Source organism: Bos indicus x Bos taurus, chromosome 17, assembly GCF_003369695.1.
Source record: "Bos indicus x Bos taurus breed Angus x Brahman F1 hybrid chromosome 17, Bos_hybrid_MaternalHap_v2.0, whole genome shotgun sequence".
Taxonomy (NCBI): domain Eukaryota; kingdom Metazoa; phylum Chordata; class Mammalia; order Artiodactyla; family Bovidae; genus Bos; species Bos indicus x Bos taurus.
The window spans coordinates 11,506,404-11,519,182 of NC_040092.1; the positions used below are offsets into that span (position 1 = coordinate 11,506,404).

General features: G+C 51.3%; 1 protein-coding gene across 6 annotated transcripts in view; it reads left to right on the forward strand.

Moving 5' to 3' along the window:
- The window catches only part of SLC8B1 (solute carrier family 8 member B1), a 30,011-nt gene that overhangs the window by 15,048 nt on the left and 2,184 nt on the right, over positions 1-12,779 (forward strand). For 2 of the 6 annotated variants that reach the window (XM_027566651.1, XM_027566652.1), the window contains exons 10-16: positions 1,090-1,149; positions 1,447-1,577; positions 3,304-3,445; positions 6,097-6,287; positions 8,121-8,274; positions 9,356-9,436; positions 10,827-10,891. In XM_027566651.1, coding sequence (XP_027422452.1) covers positions 1,090-1,149; positions 1,447-1,577; positions 3,304-3,445; positions 6,097-6,287; positions 8,121-8,274; positions 9,356-9,436; positions 10,827-10,891 — 824 coding nt within the window. Of the gene's footprint in view, positions 1-1,089; positions 1,150-1,446; positions 1,578-3,303; positions 3,446-6,096; positions 6,288-6,540; positions 7,509-8,120; positions 8,275-9,355; positions 9,437-10,826; positions 10,892-12,779 lie in introns of those variants that run through there. The other 4 variants (XM_027566653.1, XM_027566656.1, XM_027566654.1 and 1 more) reach the window with 4 other exon arrangements.

Here is a 12,779-nt window from a genome sequence, read left to right on the forward strand (position 1 = left end):
AGACTTAAGGACTCAGCCTGGAGGGAGCTCTGCAGAGACCCCCAGGTGTCTCTTCTGGGCTTGCACAAGCTTTCAGACTCACCCCAGTACGGCCTTTATCTCTCCATTCTGTTATTAATTTGCTTATGTTTCTGTCCATTGGACTGTGAGCTTCCAGAGGGCCGGACTGTATCATCTCCTGAGGTCGTGGCACACGTGTTGGTGACTCCTCCTACAGGAAGTCTACCATGATTTTTCTCTCTTCTGTTTATCCACTGGGCCTTCAGAGTTTAGCACATAGTACCCTGTGCTCTCTTTTAAACCCATCCTAGCCCACTGGGCGGGAGAAGGCAATGGCACCCCACTCCAGTACTGTTGCCTGGAAAATCCCATGGATGGAGGAGCCTGGTGGACTGCAGTCCGTGGAGTCGCTAAGAGTTGGACACAACTGAGCGACTTCACTTTCACTTTCCACTTTCATGCATTGGAGAAGGAAATGGCAACCCACTCCAGTGTTCTTGCCTGGAGAATCCCAGGGACGGAGAAGCCTGATAGGCTGCAGTCCATGGGGTCGCAGAGAGTCAGACACGACTGAAGTGACTTGGCAGCAGCAGCAGCCCACTGGGCTGGAACAGAAGGGGAAAATGAGGCCTGGAGAGTCACACAGAGGCAGAATCAGGGCTAGCGCTCTTCACTTGAGAATAGCCATTTTCCTTTTGGGAACCCTTTCTCTTAAGGGCTCGGTCCTCTAATCCCGAGGACTCCTGAGAAAAGTTTCAGACTGGAGAAGAAAAATATGTCGGGTTCCAAGTTCTGAAAGGTGCAACGTGGGAGTCAGTAAATGTTTAAGTTTTGTCTTCAGATGGCCATATTAAATTTGACCTTACTGCTGCATCACTATATTTGAAAATGTTTTGTGAGTTAGACTTCCTGAGTCTGTAAGAATTCCTGAGCATACAGGGTGATTGCTGAGAAGTCCACGATACAGAGAGGGCCTGGACACTTGCACCCTGAATACTGAGCGGTCCCAGAGGGGCCCTACCCTAGAATAATGGTGGGAGGGGCTGGGCGCCCCACCTGGCTTGTGGGAAACTCCTGTCTCTCCTACAGAGATACTGTCAGATTCCGAAGAGGAACGGATGTCTTCTAACACCAATAGCTATGACTATGGTGAGTCCAGGGGCTCTGTGTCCAGCTGGAGTGGGGGTGCCAGCTGGACTGGGCTGGAGAGGTGGGCAATGGAACCATCCAGCAACCCCCCCACCCCACCCCACCCCCCTCTCAGGAAGGAGGCAGTGAACACCTTTCACTGCAGGCTGAGCTGGGTTTGCCTTCCCCGCCCCCCACCAGACTCTGGGCTTTTTCCTTCTTCTCAGGGGTTGAGGGCACTGGTGGGAGGGAAGGGAGAGGGTTTCCCAGAGGCTGAGCCAGCCACACACACCTGCCTCTCCCCGCTTGCACCCCCAGGTGAGGAGTACCGGCCGCTGCTCCTGTACCCGGAGACCACGGCCCAGATCCTGGTGCAGGCCCTCAACCCCCTGGATTACAGGAAGTGGCGGACCAAGCCCATGTACTGGAGGGTCCTCAAGGTGTTCAAGGTCAGGGGGGGACCCTGGGGCCAGGCTCCTGACTTGGTGACAGCACAGGACAGTGGCCCCTCTGCCTTCTCCAGAGCAGTGAAGTCAGGGGCGGAGAGGGGGACTCTGCTGAGGACTTGATGGGGAAATACATGAGACTGGGGCTCCATGGGGAATGTGAGTCATGGAGCATGGCTCAGACTTCTCCCCGCAAAGAAGGAAGGGGAGCATCTTCCCAAGGACAGAGAGGAGGTTGGGGACTCCTGACCTGCTGAGAGCCAGGAACTGGGGCAGGCGAGAGTGTGGGTCACAGTGAGTCTAAATGAGATTAAAATAGCACTTTTCTGACCCCTCACTGCTTCCCTGGGCTACCTGTCTCCTGAGGTCTGGATGTGAGCAGGCTGGTTTCCATGAGGCAGGACTGCAGTGCTTTCCACCACCCAGACCCAAAAAGCCAGAGGCCTCACCTCCTAGCCCTCCACCATGGATACCTTTCAGGCCTCCTCAGACCCAGGGGGCAGATAATGAACAACTAATACTTATACCCCAGGACAGCTCTGGCTATATCATGATCTCAGGCAAGTCCCTTCATTGCTCTGAGCTTCAGCTTCCTCCACTGTGAAATGGGGTAATGATAGCGCCTTTCTTCTGGAATCCTTGTGTCAGTAAGTTAGTGCTGCAGCAGTGCTGTGTAAAAAACAGCCCCCAACATCTCACTGACATATGATGACAATATTTATTCTCATCCAGTCATCTGAGATGACTCTGGTTGGTGCTTCAGGTCTGCCCCATATCTCCTTCTGGAGCCAGTGGGAGTATGCTGTTTTCTTGGCAGAAGAGACCAAGGCAGACTCCCCAGGCACAATTTATGCCTCGTTCACATCACATTCACCAACCACCCATTGGCCAAAGCAAGCGGCATGGCCAAGTTCGACATCAGTGGGACAGGGACATATATTCGGCAGACTCTAGTCATTTGACAAAAGTGTGGGGGTGATCAGTTCTGTTACGGGTGGAGGGGGATTGAAGAGTTGGGAACCAAATCCAGCCTATCGCAGTGGTTGTGACAATTTGATGAACACCCTATGTGAAGGACTGACTCTGGTGCTTAGCATGTGGTAAGCACTCCATATGTGTTGTTGTTAGTTTAGTTGCTGGCTAAAAACACAAGGTGTCGAGTCCGTCAGAGCTGGCCCTGTAGCCCGGTTTCACAGCCTGTGTGGCTTTGGAGAAGTTTCTTAGCCTCTCTGAGCCTCAGTTTCTTTATCCAAAAGGTAGGAAAACTAAGAGTTCCTCTTCAGAGTGTTGGCAGTGGCCAGCACTGGGTTGTTGGCGGTGTGTTCAGCAGCAGTCGGAAGCGCCTGGGGGCCTGCTCCAGGTGGGCGCTTCAGTGGTAGCACCTTGTTCTTTTGTTAATTGATTGATTCATTGTTGCACCGGGTCTTCATTGCTGTGGGCGCCTTTCTCTAGTTTCCTGAGCGGGGGCTACTCCCTAGTCACGGTGTGCGGGCTGCTCATGCAGTGGCTTCTCTTGTTGCGGAGCGTGGACTTCAGGGCGCACGGGTTTAGTTGCCCCGTGGCCTGTGGGATCTTCTCAGACCCAGGATCGAACCCGTGTCCCCTGCATTGGCAGGCGGATTCTTAGCCACCAGGGAAGTCCAGCCTGGTTCTTGAATGACTGAGCTCAGGGCGGAGGCCAAGCCCAGGCCTCCCTGCCTTCACCCTCCTGCCTTCCTGCACTTGACAGCTGCCCGTGGAGTTCCTGCTGCTCCTCACCGTCCCCGTCATGGACCCCGACAAGGAGGACAGGAACTGGAAGCGGCCCCTCAACTGCCTGCACCTGGTCATCAGCCCCCTGTTCCTGACCCTGACCCTGCAGTCGGGGGCCTGTGAGTATCCCTGCCCCCGGGCGGGCCCAACCCCCCTCCTCCCCACATTCCCGAAGTTTTCTTCTCAGCCACCCCAGGGGACCCTGGACCAGCGGGGCAGTCCTGGACATACAGTAGACGCTTAATATGTGCTTGTGCCACGAGCCTCCGGTGGTCCACCGGTCACACTGGCTCCAGAGAGGAGCGACACGCTGGTGGCCCTTGGACCAAATCCAGCCCTCTGGCACATTTGCTTGCGTTACCAAATTTACAGAGTTGATGTCAAAATCCAGAGCTGGATTTCTCAAGATAATCTGAGCCACATTCCTAACAGCAAAACTGGCAGAAGCTGAGAAGAGGCAGGTCCCCACCGCCCCCAGTGCTGGTGCCCACTGACTAGCTCCTCACAAACCCCTCCACTGCCTACTGAGTGACCTGGGTGGTCCCCGCTGGCTTTGAGCCTTCCCCCGTCTGCCCCAGGCTTTCCTTTTCTGACCTGTTTTGGCTAGAGCACTGCCCAGTCTTGTCAGGTATCTTCTCACTCCTTCTGCTCAGGTTCTTCCTGTTGTCTGACTTGAGTATCTCATGCTGCCCAGTCCTCTCTCTCTCATCTGGGCTCCTGCCCCTCAACCCAGGGGCATCTCCTGGAGGTGGCGGTATGGTTTTGGTAGCAAATACAGGGCTGAGTGTGGCTTTTTTTTTTTTTTTTTTGCTAATGAGCGTCAGGATGAAAAGGCTGCCAAATTCTGTTTCTCTTCCAATTTATGGGAAGACGTGGTCGCTGAGAAAGGAGTCAGTGTGAACCCAGAGATGGGAAGGGCTCCCCCTAGTGGTGCCAGCGGGCTGGTTCATGACAGCCCTGCCTCTCCAGTCCCCCGGGGACTTGGTTCATCATTCTTGTGGCTTTTTAAGAGAAGGGTTCCCAAGCATTCAACATTCAAGAACATCTTGATTTTTCTCCCATTCTAAACTGTTGTATTTGATATTTTTCTTTAATCAGTTCTTTTTTTTTTTTTTTAACTTCAGTGTACTGGAAAGGAATCTGTTTCACCGGCATCAATGGGAAACCAGCCTTGTTTCCAGTACACTTAAGATAGTTAAATCTGTTACTGTGAGAGTGCTGAAGATGGAATCCGTTTACGGAGATGTGATTCTATGATATTTAGTGCCTTGTCCACCTGCCCCAACACCGTCTAGTGGTAGCAGGTCCATGCTGGGGAAAGACTGGTTTGGGCTAACGCGTTTGTGACCCCTTCCAGGTTGATCCCTGCATAGAGAGAACCCCCAGACTTGGCACCCTGCCCAAGGTCTGGGGGTTCTCTCCATCCAGGGGTCAGCCCAGCAGGGGGTCACCTGCCCAAGGAGGTGACATGTCTGCCAGTCACACCTCCTAATCTCACTGCCAACTTCCATCTTCCTTCTCAAGGCCACCCTCAGAGCCCTCTTTCTTCTTTTTTTCCACACCACCCAGCATGCAGGATCTTAGTTCTCCAATCAGGGATCAAACCCATGCCCCCAGCAGTGGAAGCAGTCTCACCACTGGATCACCAGGGAAGTCCCCACAGCCATCTTTCTAAAGTGCCACTTGTCACATGTTGTGATCACTCCCCCACTCTAAGACCTCCAGGGCTCCCCAGTGCCTCTTGGAAAAAGGCCACGTCCCCCAGCCGTCATTCGAGATCTCCGAGATCCTGAGCCAGCCACCTTCCCCGGCCCTTTATCTGCTTTTGGTGACACAAATCTGCTCAACTCCTTCCCTTCCATCGCTTCCCTCTGCCTGTGGAACCCTTGTGCCATCCTCTGTTTACAACTCAGCTCACATCCTCAGCCACCAACCCGTGCCCCTGTCTCCTCCTGAAATTCCTCTGGCACAGGACTGAGAAATACAGAGAAAGGACCTCTCACCTAGGTGTCAAGTTCCAAAGCCAGCTCTGCAAGTGAAAGTCACATCCGTCAAAATTGCCCCCCAAAAATCTCCTGCCGTGTATTATGTGCACGATTTTATATATTCAGCCCCTTATGTTATCCTTAGTGCACTGATGTTTATGAGCCCATGAGCTGGACTAAAGAAAGAAGAAAAAGTCTTGTTACATGTGTCTGGGCAATTGAATCATCCATTGCCTTTAAGACTGGTGATGTAAGGATGGTATATGGGAATTTCTAGAATGTTCTGCCTGCCTGCAGGGTTTCCTCCCTTAGGTGTTTTAACATGAAACCTCTAAAACCTTTGTAACTTTGTAGTGGATTGGTTCATAGAGTAGACTTCTCAAGAGAGCCAGAATTAGTAAGGTTGAGTTCGACTGTACAGGTCATCTCATGGAGCCATGCCTATCCATTGGTAATGCCTGGCTGGAGGGTGCTCCCTTTAAGCTCGGGTGGACCGAAGCAGCATGGTTGATCAGTGATGTCTGCCTTGGGCATGAGAAAGGATAGAAGGAGTGAGTGGTCTTAGCCATTCCTATCTTAGCTCCAGGCTGGAGAGTCTGTTTTTCATGTCTGTCTTCCCAGTGTGAGTAGCTCAAGGGCAGGGGGCTATGTCTTCAATTTCTCTGTCTCTCTGAAGTTCCTAGGACAGGGCTGGGCACACAGGTGGTCTCTACCTTATATCCAAACAGTTGTTTGAGTTTTATCTGTGGGTTTTATCCCCTCCACACCCTCTCCATCATGCCAAGGGGCTTCCAGGAGGAGCTGCCAAGTTGAAGCCGTGGAGAGGACCAGCTCCCTTTCTCGTCCCTCTGCAGATGGCGTCTATGAGATAGGTGGCCTCTTTCCCGTCTGGGCCGTGGTGGTGATTGCGGGCACGGCCTTGGCTGCAGTGACCTTTTTTGCCACGTCCAACAGCGAGCCCCCCAGGTTTCACTGGGTAAGAAACCTCGGCTCTCCAAACTGGGAGGGGGATGCTGAGGTCTCCCAGGCAGATATCCTGGGACTGTTAGGCCACTAATCACTTTCCATGATAACAGGTCTTTAAGGCCACTTTTAAGAGATTTTGTGCCTGTTCAAGTTCCTCTTTTTTTTTTTTTTGGTAACAACTTCATTTTATTGAATTGCAATTCATACACACATACAAGTCACCCACCTGAGGTGTACAATAACTGTATTTATTATATTTATAGGACTTCCCCGATGGCTCAGATGGTAGAGAGTCTGCCTGCAATGCAGGAGACCTGGGTTCACTCTCTGGATCGGGAAGATCTCCCGGAGAAGGAAATGGCAACTCCATTATATTCATGGAGTTGTACAACCATCACAGTTTGGGATTCACCACCACAAAAAGAAGCCCTGAACCCGTTGACAGTCACTCTCCGTCCTCCCCCATCACCCTCTGGCCAGCACAGCTGCTTTCAGTCCCTCCAGATTTTTCTGTTCTGTATATTTCACATACATGGAATCACACAATACGTACTTTTTGTGGCTTGCCCTCCTTCACTTAACAAAATGTTTTCAAGCGTGTCCATGTTGTAGCCTGTGTCAGGACTTCATTCCTTTTCATGGCGGACGACTATTCCATTGTGCAGGCATAGCATATGTTGTTTATCCATTCATCCATGAATGAATCCTGGGAGGGAGTTTCCCCCACTTCTTAGCTATTATGAATAATGCTGCCATGGTTTAGAATTGGTTTAGGATTTTTTGTGTAGAAATGATTCATTTCTCTTAGGTGTTATCCTAGGAGTGAAACTAGTAGGTCAAATGTAAACTGTTTGTTCACTTTTTGGAAGATCTACCAGACTTTTCCACCACTGTAACTGGAAAGCACCTGAGTTTGTAATGATCACATCCCAATGGTGGAATTGTTTTGTCTTTGGGGGTGTTTCCCCTACCACCATGCTCTCCATTCTGCAGGATGCTAAATAATTTTTTAGGCAGTTTGTCCAGAGAATTTTTTCCTAAAGTTTAAACCAATTATTGCTTTTAAAAATTCTAGTCTTTATTTTTAGAAACTCTGAATTTGAACCCAAAGGAATTTGAATTTTCAGCAAATTGATTATTTAGAGAAGTGTTGCTGTTTTTTAGTCACTCAGTCATGTCCAACTCTTAGCAACCCATGGACAGGAGTAGCCCACCAGGCTCCTCCTGTCCATGGGTTTCTCCAGGCAAGAATACTGGAGTGGGTTGCTGTTTCCTCCTCCAGGGTATCTTCTCATCCCAGGGATTGAATCTGTGTCTCCTGGGTTGGCAGGCAGATTCTTTACCACTGAGCCACCAGGGAAGCCAGAGAAACGTTAGCCAGTGTTTCTTACTAGTCTTTGAAGTACTCATACATGCTCCAAGGTGGATGCACCTTGAACCCATGATGCTGAGTGAAACACGCCAGTCACAAAGGCCCACATACTGTATGAAGCCGTTTTTATGATGTGTCTAGAATAAACCATCCAGAGAGACAGAAAGCAGAGTGGTTTCCAGGGGCTGGGAGGAAGGTTGGGTGGGCTGGGGAGCGCAGTATGGAGTTCCTTTTTGTGGTGACGGGGTGGCATTTGGTCCATTGACTAGAAGCCTGATGAGAGCTGTAATGTGCCCCTTTTTGACAAAATGGTAATGCTGAGCTAGCATTTTATTGAGTGCTTACTGTATGCCAGGCTCTAACTGCTTTGCGTCAACTAACTCACGCTCATGACTCCCTCACAAGGCAGGTACTGTGATCGTCCCATTTTATAGCTGAGGCGCTGAGGCTGTGTCCCGTTTCCTCCCCCAGCTCTTTGCTTTCCTGGGCTTCCTGACCAGCGCCCTGTGGATCAACGCGGCTGCCACAGAGGTGGTGAACATCCTGCGGTCCCTGGGCGTGGTATTCCGGCTGAGCAATACCGTCCTGGGGCTCACGCTGCTGGCCTGGGGGAACAGCATTGGAGGTGACGCGGGGCCGGGTGGGCTTCTGGAAGGAGCACGGCTACCTCACTGCTCGTTGCTCCCTCAGCCAGAATGACACATGGGCAGGGCTTCCAGGACATGCACCCTCAGCAGCGCTCAATGCCTACTGTCTTTGGAGTGAGCATCCCTGGGCTTCAGGTGGGATGGTCTGGACTGTACCTGAGACTGTAGAAGCTCCAGTCTCTTCTCTTCTCGCTGATGCACAGATACTTGATGGCTCCCCAGAGTTCAGGAGGGACATGGAGCTCATTGCAGTCAACCAGCAGAATATATCCATAGGTGTGGCATGGGTAGGCATTCATGCATACATATTGAGTTAGCCAAAGAATTCATTTGGAGTTTTCCATTTGACAGTAAGAAAAAGCAGAATGAACTTTTTGGCCAATCCAATACATATATCCTTTAGTTAGAGCTGCCAAGTACGGTTAGTCAGGTTGTACACGGCCCAAGGGCATGCTGACAAGGAGTCAAAGGCCCCAAAACTAGCTCTCCTTCCACTCACCTTTTTGGGCCCCTTTTCCTAATTTGCACAGAGGTACTGTATATGCTGGGGCTTCCCAGGTGGTACTAGTGGTAAAGAACACATCTGCTAATGCAGGAGACACAAAAGGTACAGGTTTGACTCCTGAGTCGGGAAGATGCCCTGGAGGAGGAAATGGCAACGCACTCCAGTATTCTTGCCTGGAGAATTCCACGGACAGAAGAGCCTGGCAGGCCACATACAGTCCACGGGGTTGCAGAGTCAGACACGACTGAAGTGACGTATCCTACGCGCACTGTGCCAGCAGGGTCAGGACCTGGGTGAAAGACTGGTGCTGGCTTGTCACACCCACGAGGTTGCCCCTGGTGGGAAAGAAGCAGGTGAAAAGAATTAAGGAGGGAATTGTGTCTCACGGGGCAATGTGGCCGCCCACAGCACCCAGACAAGCCAGTGTCAGAGTCAGGCAGATGTCCGTCAGTGTTTGTTGACTGAATGACTGTGGGTAAGAATGAAGGAACTGGTGACCAACAAGGGCCAGGGAAGTCTCGCACCGCTCAGGGCCTTCTCTTGTTTCCACACAGATGTCTTCTCAGATTTCACGCTGGCCCGTCAGGGCTACCCAAGGATGGCGTTCTCGGCCTGCTTCGGTGGCATCATCTTCAGTATCCTTTCTGTGGTGGCCCTTCCCTCAGTGCTGGGAGCCACGGGTGGGCTCTATTCCTCCCCCTCCGGACGGGCTTTCACGGGAACGCCTGGGGCAGGTGCCTCGGCTGCTTGGGCCTCAGCTTTTTCATCTATAAAATGGGGGTGTTGAGAGGACTGACCTCATAGGTTGTTGTAAAGATCGAATGAAGTGACAGAAGTGCTTGGTAAACAGCAGTGACGGCAGCTGTTCATCTTGTTAGGGCAGAAGTCTTATCAGTAGGTACCCACACACTAAGCTTGTGGAAGACCTCTCTCCCTCTCATAGATGTCATGGTTTGTAGATGTCAGGGTTGGCACATTTTTTCTTTTTTCCCCTAATTATTTACTTGTTTTTGACTGTGCTGGGTCTTTGCTGCTGCACAGGCTTTCTCTAGTTGCAGCGCGTGAGAGCTACTCTAGCTGTGGTACACGGGCTTCTTACTGCAGTGGCTTCTCGTGTTGCAGAGCATGGCCCCTAGGGTGCGTGGGCTTCGGTAGTTGCAGCATGCAGGCTTGGTAGCTGTGGCACACTGGCTTAGTTGCCCTGCAGTGTGTGGAATCTTCCTGGACCAGAGATCGAACCCACGTCCTCTGCATTAGCAAGCAGACTCTAAACTATTGAACCACCAGGGAATTCTGGCAAACTTTTTCTTAAAGGGTCAGAGAGTACATATTTTAGATTTTGTGGGCCATAGCACTCTTTTGCCACTCCTCAACTCTTCTACTGAAGTGTGAAAACAGTCATGGGCAATACATGAACGAATGGGCCTGACTGTCCCAATAAAACTTTATTAATAAAAGCAGACAGTGGGCCGGATTGTCCTGTAGGCTTTCATTTGCCTGGTCTGTATAGAAAAGAGAAGGTCAGGCAGCCTAGGGCTGTGAAAAAGGCAAGGCTTGGAATCCAAGCAGTCTTGGGTCCCAGTTCCAGCACTGCCACGTGCCAGCTATGTGACCCGTGTGCAGATGCCTCCTGCCATTTGTCACGGCCTGCTGCCTGCCGTGACCTGCTCCTGGCTGTAGGGCTGTGGCCTGTCCTGACCTCTCAGGTTGGGGTGGGAAGGATTGAGCCTTGGCTGGAGCAGTGTCCCCCGTGCCATGCTCCATCACCAGTCCTCCCAGTCACTTCACATGAACTCTGTTTCTCCATCTCACCAGGCCCCAGGTGTTTGTCCCTTCCTGCGATCCTTACAGATTGAGGCAGAATGTACAGTGGACACTCTTAGGCGCTAAGGATAGGGTTTCCTCAGAGAGGGCTTTTGAGGGAACGGAGTGGGTTGCAGCCAGAGATCAGAAAGATCAGTGGGCTGTGTTCAGTCAGGGTTATGGGGTGTTATATTCCAACAGACTTCCTGAACTGGACTGCAGATATGCTGGTGGGAGTGGGGCTGGGCTGCCTGCTCCAGATCTCCAGGAGCCACATGGAGGTGAAGGTAAGTACCAGATGATTCAACAAGGAGCTGCTTCATAAGGGTCTCTTCTCTTCCCCTCCCCGCTCTGGACCAGAGACCATTCACATCTCAGTAGGTTACACTTATTGGGGAGAGGACTTGTCTAAATGTGTGATGTCTGATTTGTATCATATCTTTAAAATATTTTGTATATAGGGTTAAAAGTCTTCCTTGCAAGGTCATGGAGTAATTATTAATAAGATGTAGCTTTGAGGGAAGGGGGCAGGAAGGCTCTGGACTCCTGTCTTGGTCTCATCACTGAAGTGTCTTGTTATAGGACTTTCACTGAAGTAGAACTCTGAGGGTCTCTAAGTCTCAGCTTCTTCACCTGTGAAATGGGTTGATCCCACCTCCCAACTTCCTGGATAAGCACACACGAGATAAGGGCCAGGCTGAACACCTTATCCCAACCCTGTTGGGAGAGGACAGGCCAGGATGAGAGTGTTGACAACAGCCGCAGAAGGGAGGAACCTCCATAGATTTGAAATGCACTGAGCAGAAGAGGCTCGGTGGATTCAAGGGGCTCTGCAAATTCTCTGGGGGCACATGAGACCTCTTGACCCCGGCATTCCAGGGGGTGGTGGGCTGGAAATCTGCACTTGTAAATACACTACCTGGAGACATATGAAGGTTAGGACCCTTGAGGGACAGTTCACCAGCAAGAAAACACTACTTGGGGGCAGGTAACCCAATTGTGTAGGTGACTTGGATGGGCCTCCTATGGCCAGATCTTCCAGCTTTTTTTGAGGAGAAGAAATTGGGATTCCTAGGTGAGCTTTCGGAGAAGGCAGTGACACCCCACTCCAGTACTCTTGCCTGACAAATCCCATGGATGGAGGAGCCTGGTGGGCTGCAGTCCATGGGGTCGCTAGGAGTCGGACACGACTGAGCGACTTCACTTTCACTTTTCACTTTCCTGCATTGGAGAAGGAAATGGCAACCCACTCCAGTGTTCTTGCCTGGAGAATCCCAGGGACGGGAAAGCCTGGTGGGCTGCCGTCTATGGGGTCGCACAGAGTCGGACGCGACTGAAGTGACTTAGCAGCAGCAGCAGGTGAACTTTTCTCTTTGGAAATATTGCATAGTGCCCCATGCAAGGCAGATGTGACCCAGATTTGCCCAGAGTGTACATTCCCAGGGACTCGAATTCCGAGGCCAGACCAGAAAAGGATGAAGATGGGGTGGGGCATGTGGCCCAGGGGACAGTTTTAAGGCGAATCGTGTGGAAGCACTTGGGTGTGCAGCTGAATGATGGAGTCATTCATGGGAACAAAGTCGCCCAGCTCTTTCTGCAGGAGGCAGCTAGTTCTTGAATAGCCGTGTGGATGATGTGTAATGAACTGGCTGTGGGCCGGCCTTTCACAGTGGCCACACCCATAAGCCAAATAGCTACTGCTTGAAAAGTTCACTTTTCTAAGGGGTAAACACCCTCTGTCTGCAGATTTTGTTTATACTTCTCTTGGGTTTAATAGGTTCCTTTCATTCCTGACTCTCAGACAGCTCCAGATAATGAGGCTTCAGGGTTGGCCCCCTGGGGGCCCTGTTTCTTTCCTTTGGCTCCTTGTGGAGTGTGTGTCGGCATTTCCTCTGCCTTTGTGCTGAGTTTTGGAAATGCTTGTGCAGTTGATTGCGTAAGACACAGGGCATCACAAGAGGTCATCACAGAAGGAAGTCTGCGCTGTACTGTTGCCTGAAAAACAGGTTGCTCTTAAACATGTACCTACTGTCTGGTCCCACGTCTGGTTGCAGAATACACGGGGCTTTTGGTGCACACGTGTACCCACACATTTGTGTGGACATATGTTGCTGTATGGAAGGCAGGGGAGGGTAAGAGCTTGGACTTCGGATTTGGGCTCTGTCACGTACTACA